This window comes from Strongylocentrotus purpuratus, unplaced genomic scaffold, assembly GCF_000002235.5.
Source record: "Strongylocentrotus purpuratus isolate Spur 01 unplaced genomic scaffold, Spur_5.0 spur5_scaffold_20, whole genome shotgun sequence".
In the NCBI taxonomy this organism is placed as follows: domain Eukaryota; kingdom Metazoa; phylum Echinodermata; class Echinoidea; order Camarodonta; family Strongylocentrotidae; genus Strongylocentrotus; species Strongylocentrotus purpuratus.
The window spans coordinates 14,090,113-14,106,859 of NW_022145606.1; the positions used below are offsets into that span (position 1 = coordinate 14,090,113).

Here is a 16,747-nt window from a genome sequence, read left to right on the forward strand (position 1 = left end):
TTTACTTTCATTTGCCCTCCCTTTCCTCTATTCCCGTCTCCCCCTCCTGTTCCCTCTCATTCTCTCTTTTGCTCTTACTCTTTCGTCACTCTCACAAAACACAAATATAGTGAAACGGTAGCAAGGAAACCTTCGTAAAATCTCCCTTTTTTTAGGTCTACCGGTACTAAGAAAAGCAAAAGGCTTGTGAAACAAAAATAACTTGTTTTTGAGTTGCATTTTTTCTTTAATTTCAAAGATGATAGAATGACAATGAATCATGTAACTACGAAGCAATGAGCAATAAGATTCAACAAAAAATAAAAATATGCTAAAAATTGTTTGAAAATTCCCTTTAAACAAACAACGATTATACAATATTTTCGAAGAAATGGAATTAAAACACTTATGATGAAGTAAAAATCTTAAATCTACGAAGAATTAACACACAATTTTCAACAGTATACATTGTTCTTAAAAATTCTTAAATATGATACTTTCACTTAAAGTAAGGCTTAGAAATTACTGTTAACTTACAAGCTGGGTAAATATGTTTCAAATTTAAAACAGTTTTGTGTATGCACTTTATGGAATAGAAGTATACTTTGGTGTATAATGCACAGAGTTTCAAGAAACATTTTGAAATTGTTTTTCTGCTTTTATTCTTTTATATGGAACCAACTATTCGAAGAATACTTAAAAATGGGAGTGAGTTACATCCCTCTCCTTTCTTTAAAAAATATCTAAAACATCATTCAATTGATAAAACTCTGGATACATGTACTATTGAAACCCATACGAGTAAGATGGAAAGAAAATAATGTCCTTTTTGCGATTCTTGAAACTCTGTGCACATTATAGAAAAAAAACATTACACTCAAAAATACATATTCTTGTGACATATTAAAAAAAACGAAAGATAAAATGCCTTTCGGTCAACTGGCACTTGTAAAATTCTTTGGTATGTTTAGCTGTTTTTGATCTTAGGTTCATAATAACTACTCTCTGATTTTCATGCAATATTCTGATCATCAAAAAGCAACTTTTCTTTCCACTTTTCCTGCATATTCTGTTTACATTGAGGCTACCATAGTACATAGCTCCAAGTAGATATTGCATTGCAATGGAAAATAATACTTTGTGGCATATAGAGAGAGAGGATACTCTTTTAGTGCCGTGTGCAAAGAATGGAAAACTCCTCTCGGACACAGCCAATCAGAAAGCACCTTTCAGCCTTGGCAGCTTTTCATGGAATGTAAGACAAGCTTTGGGATTGGTGGGTCTAACTCTGGCAATCAGCCAATCACGGTCCACCTTTACTCACTTGGTGGCTACACAGCTACTAGCATCTCACAAGCAATTCGATTGGCTAAGCCATAACCTGTCCAACTACAAACGACCAATCACGGCTCTCCACTCAAAGCCTTTGAGGCTATTTAGAATTGTCTGTTTTGTGCAGTGAATTTTGATTGGGTAACTAGCTATAATGCATTGAATGCTATGAAAATTTCCATGGCTTTTTATTACCAGCTAGTGATTATTTTTAAATTCTGATTTTGTTTTAACTCTGGCTAAAATTGCTGTACAAAAAGTACAAAAATAGAACCTGAGAAATATTCTCTCATTTTTCTGTCGTCTTTCGGGTGACGCATGTAGGTGGGATTCGTGCAACGGTATAAAATAAAACATATAAAAACGGTTCTTAGAACCATATGAAAAAAATAAACAATATTTCTTTTGACAATACGACCAGTTATAGGCCTATACTGTGTTATAAGTCCCTGGTCTTGGACAGTTCTTAAGAAAAATCTTAGCCAAAATTTACATCAATTTTCAGAACACGGCAAAATGAAAGAGAACATACGCAACATCATCATCAACGGATTGTGTCATTGCAAATGAAGACCAGGGATTTATAGAACATTGTGTGTTTAAAACTTCTCTGTAAATATACACATATATAAGCTCTTTTTTCTTAAAATACAACCTTAAAGTAAGATATATACTTAACATAATACATGTCCACGTGCGGGCACTGCAGGCTACACAAAAATGCACAAATTAATTTTCCTAAAATGATGAAAATGATGGAATATAACACATAAATTTCTACGATGAATAGTTTGCAAACTGGTGATTTTTTTTTGTTTTACTTTACATTCAAAAGTTTTAAAGTCCTACATTACATGGAATTAATTGATAAGGGAATTCAACTTTGACCTAAAAATTGTTCTGTTGCCGAAAAAAATAATCACTTTCTTTAATAGAGGAAGTCAATGGGTTATAAACAAATAGACTTTATTAATTTTGGGCTGAATTCATCACATTTGAACAATATTAAAGGGCTGCAACAGGAAGGTATTACTTATCTGCTGATAGTGAAAATGGCATTAACTACCACATCAAAATAATGGCTTTTTTTAGCTGTCAACATAATGATTTGAGTTAGGTATTTGCCAGATAGGGTATCTAAAACCATGTAGCAGGGATTTGTAGTTTTTTCTTTCTGTCTGCAAACTAGCTTTCTCTTCATTATGCATCAGAACATCCCACATCAGATTGTAAACATATAACAAATTCTTTTCTGTTCAAACTCAAGTCAAGGAGATATTGCAAAACCTGAAATAAAATTCTTAATTGCAATACACAGGGACGGCATGCCAATGTTTAAAGAAATCTATATCCAACACACTACATAAAACCTCCTCGAATGGACGTTGCATAATAATGAACTGTCCGGTGCTAATTTAGATCTCTTCTGAAATAGGTTTTCAAATAATGCCGAGCATACTTTGGCAGCCCAAAGCCGATTTCAAATCTGAATACAAAAACTGTCCAACTTGAATACAAAAGGGCATACAGAGGCATCTTTACTCCTAAGTTGATGGAGAGTTGTGGCGAGTACTGTATCAAACACACACAGTGTACATTTTTGGCAAATATCAAACCCGTTACGCATAGACACACTAGTGCTACCAGAGTTACATGGGAAAACACCAAACCATTGTTTGATAAACTCAATCTGTTGTCATTTTGAAGTACCATAAACAAAAACAAGAAATGGTCTTTTCTCAACTCTGCTCTGGATATTTGGCTAATTAATACAAAGTTTTAAACAGATTGTTTAATTGTTTCATTCAATAAGGCAGTATCACAGTCCGTTTTATCCTCCTCATATGATATGGCACGTATATTTCATTAAAGGCACTTAATAACATGAATAAATAGATTCTGCTATTACTTTAATATTGGGTCTTGAAAATTCATACCAAACTTTTTAACCTTAGATTAATTTTAATTGACACTTAATTCATCCTAAATTTTGTCAAATTTCTTCTGTCTTTACGAAAGGCAAGAGTAAACAACAACAAAACTTTAAAATACTTTCAATTTTTCTAAAGTATCTCCAGGGAATGATTTTTATTAGCGCCAGGGTCAAATGGTTTACTTGCGACTTAAACTGGATATTTAATGATTCAACTTCAAAAACACAGAATTATGCTGTGAAAGATCTATCAATAAATTTGGGCTATGAGCAAAACACTGGAATATTAATATAGATGACAATGAGTGCGATATATGTACATCAATGAATTTTCTTTAAAATCTAAGTTGTTCAATTCGTTCAACAAATTGAAAACTGACTTAAGTAGAATGAAAGAAGAATTAAAGTAATGATACAATGACTTAGGACTACATTAAAAGTACATCGGAACTATATCTACATGATGATAAAACCTTAGCTGCTGAATTTCCAGATAAAACACGAACACTTGAAATTGCTCTCTGATTAAAACCGCAATAAAACTTGTGAAATTCACCTCATTGATGCTTTATAACTTTTAAAAATCAACACAGAACTGTACTATTAAACAGGTAAAAACTCCCAAATTGGTGAGAGTTGGGATTGTTTTTCAGTTTTGGAAACATTTTCAATTGGTTTTTGTTAAATAGAGAAAAATAGGGTGAATCAAACAGTGCATAGATATGTTTATTAAATAACACCAAAAATAACTCTTTTTACACATCTCTTTTTTTTAGTTCATTCTTTCTCTAACCTGCTTTATCCAAGTGCAACTTATTCAACTGAAACAAGATAAATGTGTTATCATGGGCTTTTCAAGTGTTCTCGCAGTTTTATGCTTAATGAATTTCATGAAAATAAGCAAATAGAAGATATTTAGTTAAGGCTTTCATCTGCATACATCATGATCTGAAGTCTAAATACATAAAGCAAATGATGAAAATATAATTGCAAGCAAATGTCCAGAAGGTGATCTCAGATGAATAACCTATTTTATCATCGATGAAATGTTAAACAATATATAATTTTCTGTTTAAATGGACAAAACAAAACAAAACTTGGCTTTTCTTCAATCAATTTTAGCAAAAGAGTATTTTAGTTTAACCGTCTTAAACAAATTGCCATGACCCGCTTGATTGTGTTCGGCAAAAGGAGGCAAAAGGGCGCAAATGCGATAAAAAGAAAACAACTGCTTTTAAACCAATCTAAGTTGTGCATAACTATAGATGTAACAGCTCCTATTGTCAAATAGACAATGTTGTGACTTGTTGTGCTTTAGCAGGCAAAAGTACACATGTGCGATATATTTAAAAACCTAAACTTATCCTTTTTCATGGGTCTTTAACCTATAAACTTTCACTTCACGCTGACTCACAAGGGGATATTTTGGGAAAGGGGAACACACTTCTAACTCGAAGAAGCTCGGGTTATATAGAAACAATCTGAACAAATATCTGTCATTTTGAAAGACACAGATTTCTCTAAACAGCTTGAAAGACAACTCAGAAAGACAGATTATCACAAAAAGCATTTTATCTGATATTTTTGTACAATATCACAAAAAAAGAAAAATGTCACTGTAGGAATGTCACTCATGGCAATAGAATGTCTGATCATTCTCAAAATAGTAAAGATATAAACACCTTTTTTTAGTTATAATAAGACTGCTAATAGTGTGTACTAAAGCAGGTTTACGGAAACAAGGTGTTGGTTTAGAAACCAATTTTTTTTTAGGTATGGGCAATATTCCGAACAAAACTAGTCAGAAGATTTCTCCCCCATATTGCTGAATGTAAATGTTTAGTTTTTGCCCTTTTTCATGCTTATGTTCAAAGACTTTTTGCCTAGGCAATGTGAGTTGTAAATGAAACTTGTTTGAAGAAAAAAAAATCATTAAGTTGATAAAAATCATAAACTCTATCTAAACACAAAAATTTAATGAAAATAGCTAAAACTCAAACTTTTGATATATAAATCGTAAACTCAATATCTAAACACAAAAGATTTATCTTGAAATATCTATGAGAAAGATTATACAACACACAACAACATAAAGGAAAATATCGAGAAATCACGAAACATCAGTCGATCGAAAAAAATTGGAAAAGATATAGGGATAGTCAGGTGCGTAGTAGTACGTCAGGGGGATGAATTAGCAGCGTGGTTTGGTCCCTCATCCTTGGTAGACCTGGTAGATGTCCCCTGCTCCGTGAGTGTAACCTCCCTGTTGGTGGTAGCCTGACTGGTAGGGGTGAGGGGAGGAGCTGTTGTGGGCATCACCACCTGGAGGAAGAAATAGGGGTGTGTAAGTCGATTAGATATGGAGGGAAGCATAGTGTGTTAAAAAAAGGAAAGTAGGGAGACACAACCTCCTTGCATGTTCCATAAAGCAACAGCCATCTCCTATTAAAGCCCCACTGCACTACTTATAGCTACTAGCGCCCTCTATATACCAAATAATGCCTAATCGGAGCCTGTTGGTCCCACAAGATCCCCTCTTTGTTATGTTAATTGAGAGCTGATTTGATGAGATAACCACCTATCAGTGACCTTGCAGGGAGTTCTATTCCCCTCATGCCAAACTAGTGCAGACAAGTTACAACCATAGTCTGATCTGTTTGGAGCCAGAAGGGTGTTAACTCATATACCCTAACACAGAGTTAAGGCTCATCTGACTCTGAACACATGATATATTCTCCTGAGAGCAAGATGGCATTAACTTTGTATGTTGACCCGACATTTGCTCTGGGCTGTATTTTGTGAAATATATAAAGTTAATGACTACATTTTTCAAACCCCTAGTAAAATTGACGGTTTTGATGTTTTCCGTAGCTCAAGAATGAAAGGTGGGCTGGTTACATGAGGGCCATAGTTAAATACTTTTCGATGTAAGCTTAAATGTGTCACGTTCTCAAGAAAGTCAAATCAGTTTGTGGTCTGGGGTTGTGTTGAAGAGTAGAAAATGAGGAATGGTTGAAAGATAAACTTAGATGTGAGTTAATATTAGTATGAGAAAATGTTGCTATAAAATCTAAAGAACTAGTCTTCTCATCGATGGCAAAGCAAACAATACCCGGTATGTTTATATTATAAATAAGACCGATGGGAACCAAATTTCTGCATTATTATCTCGATAATAAAACTTAAATCTTGAGAAATTCTGTGCCAGAGAATGTACATGTAAGGTAAAATCATTTTTGCGGTACATGCAAGCTACTTTAAAAAGATACCAAAGCAATCTGTACTAATAAAAACAAATCACATCGTGAATATAAAATGTTCTTATCAATACGAAAAGAGAAAAGAGCAATGGAATCATTTCTACTAGAATAAAGGAGTTGAGAGAAATTTATTCCCATTTGTACTACATTAACAACTACAAATCATGAAATACTATTTTTTTTAAATAAACAAAGAAAAAGAAAGCAAATCCCTAAAATGAAATGTACATGTAGCATTCAAAAGTACTGTATATAAGAAACAAAAGCATAGGAGTATGTCATCTGTATAATATAAGGGATACAAAAGATCTTGAATCATCTACTACAGAGCTTGATAAACTAAACAGAAACAAAATGAAATGTAGCATTGAAGAATATTATAAGAAAAGATAGCAATGAAATGTTCTTTCTACAGAGAATAGGGGTGAAAAATTGAATTCAAGCTGCACTAATACAGATGAAGAAAAACTGACTAAAATAATATTACACCCGTACAATAAAAATGTAGCATTCCAATATATTATCAGAGAAGATAGGAATGGAATCTCCCATTTGCACAGAATAGGGAGAAAAGTGAATTCCTACACTACAACAAAACTAGAATGTAGATGGACTATAACAAAAACAATCACACCCCTAAAATGAAATGTAGCATTCCAATATATATCATGAGAGAAGATAGCAATGGAATCTCCCATTCGCATAGGATAGGGGAGAAAGGTGAATTCCTACCTGCACTAACTACAACAGAGCTAGATGGGTAAGAGCTATGATGTGAGCCAATTTGATGATGGTGATGGATGGAGGCGGGGTATGGAGAGGGTGAATGGGAGGGGCTTCCCTGCACAGGACTGTCTGATTGGCTCTCGTCACCTAGATATGCAAATGAGGAAGCAAAGCAATGGAAAGGAAGCGAGTGTCTGTGTATACGTGTATAGAAGCATGATATTACCCAAGTCACACTGCCGAATCAACTCAAGCCGGGTTCATGTCATTTTTGTTTGATCTGGGACCCATTTCACAAAGCCTTTTTCCAATGACAAAATCTGCTGATAACCAATCAGAAGAAAGGATTTCACTAACTTATAAGAAAAACTGTCATTTGTCACTGACGACAAGTTTTGTGAAATGGCGCCCTGGTGTCGATCTTGCTGTGTGACCTAGGTATATAATTAGCGCAGCAGAGATAAATAGTATTAAGATGAAGGTGAAAAAGAAAAAAAAGGTATGTGGCAAGAAAAAAGATCTTAAAAAGCTGATATCTGAAATTTAAACAGAAAACAAGAAAACTGAATAAAAGAAAAGAAAAGACAAGAAGAAAGAAAAAAAGGGAAAGAAAAAGAAAAGAAAGCATATAAATCCATATTTTTTTAACCCCAGTGCCCGATTACCGTTTTTATTGAAACTGAAGTTAATCCTGTATACATGTATATGAGCTGTATTTCCATTAGATATTCTTCAAACATAACGTTAGAAATGGCAGGAAATGAAAAATTATAAACTTTTGGTCTACAACCAAAGTATGAAGCAAAGAAGATAGGGATAAAAAATGAATGAAAGCAAAGGTAAATTATGAAATTGGTAAATGGTAAATTGGCGAAAGCAGCTAACGAAGGTAATATATTAGCACTTTGTAATGTACATTACATGAGAAAGAATGGTTTACATACAGGAACATAACAATCGATTATCATGGCTACAATAAAAGTATATGGATTACAAGAATGAAAAGGAGATTGATTCAATAAAAAATGACAAAAGACTACGATTTACTACTTTACTACGTTAACTTTCCTGTGATTCTAACAATCTATATGGGTTTAAGCTTTTCTGTGATTTTTTTTTTCTTCGGGTGGGGGGGGGGGGGGGGGGGAGGGATTGTTATTCCAGCTTGCATCAGAAATTACACTGAATAATATCTCAGATTTGCATGTTATATTCTTTACATGAATATGTGTCGCCATGAAACAAATTTACTTTGCAATTTAAAATGGATTAAAAAGCGCATGGTGAAATGACATGATCGTGAACATAATTTCTATCAGTTATTATTCACTGAATTTGCATTAGATACATGTGCTACATGTTTTCTAGGAGGGGGCGAGTGAGGGCGAGGGGGTGGGGGATATTTGGATGAATGACAAAACGTGTCTTACATTGATTGCATTGCCTATGGCCCTCTCTATTACAGCTCACCTATAGTATGCACGCAATGTAAGACAATAGAAACAACGCAATCGGTATTGGAATTCATGATGCCATTTTACACAAAATGTACTACTGTAAGAATGTGCTATTTCACATGAATGCCTTTGGTTTAACATATGAACAGCATTGTAGGTTTTGTTCCTTACAACTGCACACTATGAACATTTTAATGACCTAGCTTGTTTGTTTTTCGTTTAAAAATGACAGTATAGAAACAATCACAATACAATCATATCTGTATATAAAGGACACTAGAAACAGACCCGAAAAGCAGTCTTTATTATGAGCAGAGAGAGTTTTTATATACAAGGTACATACATGTATGTATAGGTTTTAATGGCGAACACTTTTCAAGGGGGAGAAGCCTTTTTCTTCCAATGAATGGTCTTTTCATTGAGGTGGTTGCTAAAGCAGATTTGATTGTATAATCATTAAAATGTATCCCCCCCCCATCCCCCCAAAAAAATGAATAAATAAATTTGGAAAAATCTATGTACCCCACATAATCTACATAATGTTCTAAACAACTTTAGGAGCAACAAATACAATCCAACTTTTGCCTTTTGTTGTAAGCAAACGTGATCATCTGCTGAGAGCCTGGAAGGCGCTAACCCATTGCCCCAAGGGAACCGGGTTACCCTGTGTTAAGTCTACGGGGTTAAGGGTAGTAGTAGGGTAGTAGTACCAGAACACAGAGTTAGCAACCTTCTGGCTCTCAACGGACAACTTTAGAACCGGATGGAGCGACGTACGTGTACCTCTTACCATCGACTGGAACCCCGAGGGAAGCCAGCAGGCACTCGGCTGCAAAGTTCTTGGCCTGGTCCGGGGTCTGGCAAAGCTTCTGGGGCGTGAGGCCATCGGGATAGTTGGCTGATAGACCTGGAACAGTCACCTAAAGAAGAGAGAGGGGAGGAACGTAGAGAAGATGGTTAAACTAGTGCCATTGATGATGAGACGGTCATAGAAGAGCATACTCATGGGAAGGGAGGTTTATTTATTTATTGGTAGTAAGGTTCTTGGCCTGGACAGGCGTCTGGCAAGACTTCCGAGGTGTAGTGTAGGCCAGCGGGATAGTTGGCCGTTAGACCTGGAACAGTCATCTAAAGCAGAGAGGAGAGGAGAGGAACATTCACATAGAAAAGTTGGTGAATTCATTGTCACCTTTGATAAGATGATCTAGAACCCAGAGCATACACATAATACGATTAATTGATTGAATGATAGCTCAAATCTTTGCCTGGTTGCGGGCCTGGCAAGACTTCTGGAGTGTGAGGCCATCGGGGTAGTTAGCCACAAGACATGGTAATGTCACACATGTGCACTCATAACCGTTTCATCAAAGTGATTATGATTGCACATGTGCAAAGCGGCAGGCTTTCAATAGGTCTCTTCCCAAGACACACGAAAGGAAATTATTTGTCTCACCTTATAGATGAAGAGCTGGACATCACTGTTGGTACGATGAGAGAGGAGGGTGAAACTGGGTGGGCCCCACTGGTTCTTATTGCACAGCTCCTCCAGGACCTAAAAACATCAATCACAACGTTATACCTGGTAAACACCACTATCATCAGTCTCAACTGAACACCTAAAAACATCAATCAGAACATTATACCTGGTAAACACTACTATCATCAGTCTCAACTGAACACCTAAAAACATCAATCAGAACATTATAGCAGGGGGGTGTTTCACAAAGAATCAAAGTCGAACTTAACTCTAAGTTGGACTTAAACATTATAAAGAGCCATTTAAAATAAAATAAAATTAGAATAAAATATATTCAAAAGAAGGGGGGGGGGGGGTAACTTGTCAACAGTGACAAATTATAAGCTACCAAAATTCTTGCCATTGATTGGTTATCACTAATCTTTGTCATTTGTCATTGAAAAAAGGGCTTTGTGAAACAACACCCCCCCCCCCCTCCCTGCATTCACATAAAACTGCAAAATACATATTTAGCTTCCTTGACAACACTTTAAACAAATTGTGACTATGGACTCCTTAAAGCAACTGGTACACAGGACATAACAATGATCTACAGTAGATGTGAAAACACTGATTTCTTCAGTTTGGGAGTTAAAACGCTACTCTACGTACAAAAACTCAAACTACATTGTAATCAGGTGATTTACACTAATGAAAACATCAATCAATTAATTGCAACCATGGCACTTTATATGCATTTAGTATATAAAGTGCTTTAAAATAGAGACATCATTGATGTATAAAGAGCTATATAAAAGCAGAATATATAGTAGTGTTTGTACTAATTTTTTTTTTCTTCAATAAACTAGGCAGGATGGAGTGAAGAAAATGTTTAGATCTTTGAAAAATGGTATAGGTACTTTATCTGTACAAGAGCATTTGCATGTAGGGTATATCAGATTTGCCAAGAAAATATGTCAGACCCGAACAACAATCTCTTCAATATGAAAAATTAGTGGTGATAACGACTTAGGTTAAAACGAGGAAAGGGTTAGTTGTTGAAAAAGGTAAATGAATGAATAATGAAAGAGATGACAAAATTAATAAGCTAAAACATGATGAAGGCTAGAGGGATGAGGAAGGTCTGAAAGAAAAAATGTGAATAGATTAATGAGAGCTGAGACAAGATATCAGGCACTACTGGTATACTATAGGTTGAACAAAAGGAAACTGTATGTTGTTGAATAAGTAAATAAATGGATATTAAAAAAGAAATGACAAAATTCATAAGCCAAAACATGATGACGAGGGATGATGAAGGTCTGAAAGAAAAGTTGTGAATAAATTGATGAGAGCTGAGACATATAAGGCACTATAGTGGTGATAATGTTGTATGTACTTAAGGTTAAAAAAGAGGAAACAGTCAATAAAAAAACAGTAAATAAATGGATAACGAAAGAGATGATGAAATTCATATTAAAGCTGAAACGTGATGAAGAGAGATGAGGAAGGTCTGAAAGAAAAGTTGTGAGTTGAGACATGACATCAGGCACTATGATGAGGAGTCGAATAAAATGTTGTAATAGTGATATGAATGTTTCTTTATTGGGTAATCACAAGAATAGCATACACATTTACAGTTTGAACAGCACACAATGAGTGACTTTACAATGGAAAGGTTTCAACCACACATGTTAGTATACCTGAATGTTATTTTTCTCTGGTTTAAGAGTTACTGGGTTGGTTGGGGTCAATTCCATTCCGGGTAGGAGGTCGAACAGGCGGGGCTGGAGCGGAGGGACAGTTAGAGGAACAAATTTAAACAGAGAAAAAGAAATACCAGAAAATTATTAGTAAAATTCAAATGTTATCATCATATAAATTACCTAGTAAAAATATCCATTATTTGAAAATATCATAGAAAGTGCAAAAGAAAATGGGAACAAACATCAATGCCTTCTAACAATATTTTCCACTATTAGCTTCCAAATTAATTTGAGATAAATGACATACACTCCGACATGGGTGAAGAAGAGTACTTTTATATCAAACTTAAACAGGAAGCCAGTCTTTATATATTAGCATTATAATATACTGATCAGTGAACATAGCAAACCAACAATTTTCCCCCAAATTTGTTTAGACTGAATGAAGGATAAAAGGACGTTAGTCTAATATTAGCCGACCTTCAAAAACATAAGAACCCATAAAAAACACTTTTGCAAAATAATATTGTTAGTTAAGATTTTGAACAAATCAAATGAATTTGATTATCAGTTTTAGGAAGCAAACACTTTAAATAAAACAAGATTTCTGCATGTTCCTACCGTAGTAGGTATTAGCTTCAGATGAAGCATTAGGTTATTTAATGCGGAAAAAGATGCGTCCAAAACGCAAAAGGCGCAATTATTAATTATATTTGTGAAATCAAAGTTGTTTTGATAATGAAGTTATATCTAAGAGACAGGTATCACTAACCGCAGACTGCCAGAGGGGGGTTAATGCACTTTTGCTTTTCAGGTCAACAAACTTTGAATTTAGGTAGCTAAGCGAAATGTAATGGAGCCAAAAGACATGCATCCGGAACACAAAATTCATAATTGTTGAAAATGGAAATTTTATCAGACTGAGCTATTACCACAAAGTTATGATATAAAGCTGGTAAATGCATGTACGGGGCTTAACTTTGCCTAAAATGTCATTCAGATTTGTGAAAACAACTTTGATATCACAAATAATAAGTTAGATAAGGCTTTGTTAGTTCTCGATAGTCCGTATTCTACTTATTCTGTTCGACCAACGCAGGCTCCAATGTCACATTTAACAACAGGAAAACATAGACTTGAGATGAGCTTCCTTTGTTAAACCAAATTTTGGAAAAAAGCTTTCATTTTATTAGAATATGGGTTCAATAATTTTGTATGAAAGCGAGTTTCCGAAAAAAGAAAATTAAAGAATCTTTAAATATGTACCTCCTGAGGTTTCCTGTCGTATCGGTTGTATCCTCGCCCCATTCCGTAGCTTCTGGTTCCACCGGCACCACGCATACCACCGGCGCCACCACGACCTCTGGTACCGCCACGGATCGGTGAGCGTTGCATCATACCGCCGCCTCTACCGCCCATTCCCATCCTAGAAAACAAAAAATGTCAAATGAGTTTTGATACAAGTGGATAGCATTACACACTGCCTCTATCTAGTGTGCCCCCGACTCATGCTCAAGCAGCTTAATGCATTAAAGGTTTTAGGGAGTAGGGTTTCAACCGCACTATCTGAACAGCCACCCTAACCATTGGTACCATCTCAGACCGGTGAACCCATCTCACTTAAAGCCCTTTGCATTAGTTTGGCAGGGAGGGATTAGACCTCCCTGCAAGGTCACTGGCAGGTGGTTATCTCATCAAATTAGCTGTCAATTAACATAACAAAAAGGGCATCATGGGGGATCAATGGGTACCGCTTAGGCATTGGTGGCTGTATAGAGGGCACTAGTAGCTATAAGTAGTGCAGTGGGACTTTAAGAAACCATAATATTAAACCAGATTAAATGTGTAAAAACTTGCATTACACAGAGCCCATATTAGACACAGCCATCCCATCAAAGAAAGCAGAATTTGGTAACCTACGTTGCAGCCTGCCTACAAGAAGCTATACAGCCCGGTCAGGTGTTGGTTGTTAATACCAAATTTAACTTTGTAATTAACATTTTTACTGAAAGTAAGGACCTTAAATGCCATAGTGACGATACTGTAACTTACATTGGTGGCATTCCAGTTGGATTACTGTAGCCTGGGTAGTAGGAGGGGCTTGATTGCTGCTGTTGCTGCTGCTCGTAACCATAGAGACCTTGCTGGACGTAGCCCCGCCCTGCTCCACGTGTGTACCGGACGTAGTTGCCCTTGTCTACAGGCTTGGCTAGAACGACCTCAATCTTAGCACCATCCAGTAAGGCATCTGTATAATAAGGGGAGATGGGAAAGTAGGAGTGTAATCCGAGTGGAGTTATTCTATTTCAAGGAGAGTCTGAGTAGAGTTAAAGTAAACATTGATGCCATTTTAATTATAATTTGAGTAATATTTCAGTTGGTATCCGTGAAAGTAAAGCTTGCCGATAGTTCTATGAGCTTGATTCAAAAGTTGATTGAATCATGATTTGCAATTTAAAAATCAGCCTTTATATGACTGCTTTTCTAAAGAACACAAGGGAAAGGGAATTGAAGGCATCTTAATTATAATTTGAGTAATATTTTAGTTGGCATCCATGAAAATAAAGCTTGCCATCAGTTTGATGAGCTTAATTTAAAGTTGATTGAATCATAATGCAATTTAAAAATCAGCCTTTATATGACTGCTTTTCAAAAAAACACAGGGGAAAGGGAATTTTGAAAATCAAACAGAAATAAATAAATCAAATCAAATCAAATCAAAAGGAAAAAGTAATATTGAAAGCTTAAAATTAGCTCCACAAAATAACAAATTACCGTTATTTACCCTTTTAAAGCTGCTAACATATATTTAATGTTGCAATAATAAAGTTTACAAGTTTAAATCCCATCTGCACTAGTTTAGCTAGGAGGGGTGAGACCTCCCTGCAAGGTCACTGAACAGGTGGTTATTTCATTAACTCACCTCTCAATTAACATATAAGAAAAAGATGATCATGGGGGACCAATGGTCCTCGATTAGACAGTGTTTGTTATATAGAGGGCACAAGTAGCTATAAGTAGGACAGTGTGGGTTTAAGTAAGATTTTGCCATCAATTTTTTGGCGAATTTGGGGCTTCCAACACTTTAGATGGGCTTTTAAAACGATCATTACAGTTTAACCTGGTAACTACTGAGATCTCTAATTCCCATAGACTTAATACAGGGACAACTCAGTTTCAGTGGGCAAGGGGTTAAGAGAGTTTCTTACCGTCCATTGCATTCATGGCATTGAGAGCATCTTCTCTGGTGAAGAAATGAATGAAGGCGAAGTCTCTGAGCTTCTTAACCCTCTCCACACTGCCTTCCTTGAACGCATTGAACTCTTTGGCAATGGTCTCCTCTGTGGTGTGCAGCATAAGGTTTCTCACGTATAAGATCTTGACCTGCATAAGGAAATACAAATAGGATTAAAATGCATGAGATTTGTGTTGGTATAGGCAAATATAGGGAATTATGAAAATAAGCTCATGAGAATTTCATAGATGTATCCTAAATCCTCAGTATGAAAAAAATCTTTCCATGCTGCATTTTAACCTTGTCAAGTCTTTGGCAATGGTATTTTCTTTAGCAAATACATGTACATGTATAAGGTTTCTCACATGTAAGATCTTGACCTGTATAAGGAAAATACAAGTAGGAAAAATAAACTTATGTGATGTTTCATAACTTTGTTGGTAGACAAAGATATGAATTATGACAAATAAACTGTATGATTGATGAGTCTTTCTATGCTGTCATGATTCTTTAAAATTTGTTACATTTATTATTTTGGGGGCAATGGTCTTTTCCGTTGTGTGCAGCATAAGGTTGCTCACTTATAAGATCTTGACCTGCATTAGGAAATACAAATTGGACAAAAAACGCATAAGAGTTTTGTACTTTTGTTGGTACATGTAGGCAAAGATAGGAATTATGAAAAATAATCTACCGTAAATGATAATTGTATAGATCTATCTTTAAATAATTCTGAGTATGATTACTGAAAATCCTTCTATGCTGCATTTTAATTTGGTAAATCTTTGCCAATGGTATTTTCTGTTGTGTATACACCCTGTACATGTAGCATAAGGTTTCTCAGATATAAGATTTTTACCTGTATAGGAAATATAAATAGGACAAATAAACTTATGTGACATTTGATAATTTTGTTGGTAGGCAAAGAAAGGAATTATGAAAAACAAACTGTATGATCGATGACAATCTTTCTATGCTGTCTTGATGTACGTTTCCTTATTATTGATATACTATTTTGGCCACTATAAATTATAGGGGGCTGTGATCTACGTACATGTATTTTATTTTATTTTCTTGGAAATAGAAATAAACGAAAAGAAAAGATATGGAGAGAGGAAAAGAGGCGTGTGCAGTATGTCAGCATGTTTAACACATGTAGCTAAATCATAATTGGAGCCTATACAATTTTCAAGCTTCACATAAACTCGCCATTAACGGCCTGCATGTGATCTTTCAAATATGGAGAGAGAAAAAGAGGTGTGTTCAGTATATACTGTAATACTCCACCACTACCAGCACACTGTTACGCCCAATCTTTCTATCATGTATAATACGAGTAGTAAAACACACAGCGTCCAGAGTTCAACTACATACATTGATTCATACCTATCATATTACAGAAGAAGACAAACCAAACATATACCTTGGTTTACTCAAGATACAACACTCTGATAAATATAGGTCAAAGGACAAAGCTAGCCTCTCATCAAGCCACCATCAAATAAAATCAGTGCCTTGTCAACACATGTACTCCCAGTACAACTACTATCCTTTCAAAAAAATAACTGGTCTTTAGATGTACAGAACGAGTACTCCAACGGACCAAACAGACCGTTTCTAATCGAAGAGACTTTTTCAGTTTTTTGTCCTGCTTGACTAGGTA

General features: G+C 35.4%; 1 protein-coding gene across 6 annotated transcripts in view; it reads right to left on the minus strand.

Moving 5' to 3' along the window:
* Window positions 1–202: 202 nt before the first annotated feature.
* Window positions 203–16,747, minus strand: part of LOC575684 (APOBEC1 complementation factor) — a 29,220-nt gene continuing 12,675 nt past the window's right edge. Inside the window, exons 2-9 of one of the 6 annotated variants that reach the window (XM_011680883.2) lie at window positions 15,059–15,233; window positions 13,902–14,097; window positions 13,116–13,275; window positions 11,847–11,930; window positions 10,141–10,239; window positions 9,478–9,607; window positions 7,237–7,377; window positions 203–5,566 (exon numbers count right to left, since the gene is read on the minus strand). In XM_011680883.2, coding sequence (XP_011679185.2) covers window positions 5,457–5,566; window positions 7,237–7,377; window positions 9,478–9,607; window positions 10,141–10,239; window positions 11,847–11,930; window positions 13,116–13,275; window positions 13,902–14,097; window positions 15,059–15,233 — 1,095 coding nt within the window. In that variant the 3' untranslated portion in view covers window positions 203–5,456. Of the gene's footprint in view, window positions 5,567–7,236; window positions 7,378–8,660; window positions 8,701–9,470; window positions 9,608–10,140; window positions 10,240–11,846; window positions 11,931–13,115; window positions 13,276–13,901; window positions 14,098–15,058; window positions 15,234–16,747 lie in introns of all 6 variants that reach the window. The other 5 variants (XM_011680906.2, XM_030992819.1, XM_776070.5 and 2 more) reach the window with 5 other exon arrangements.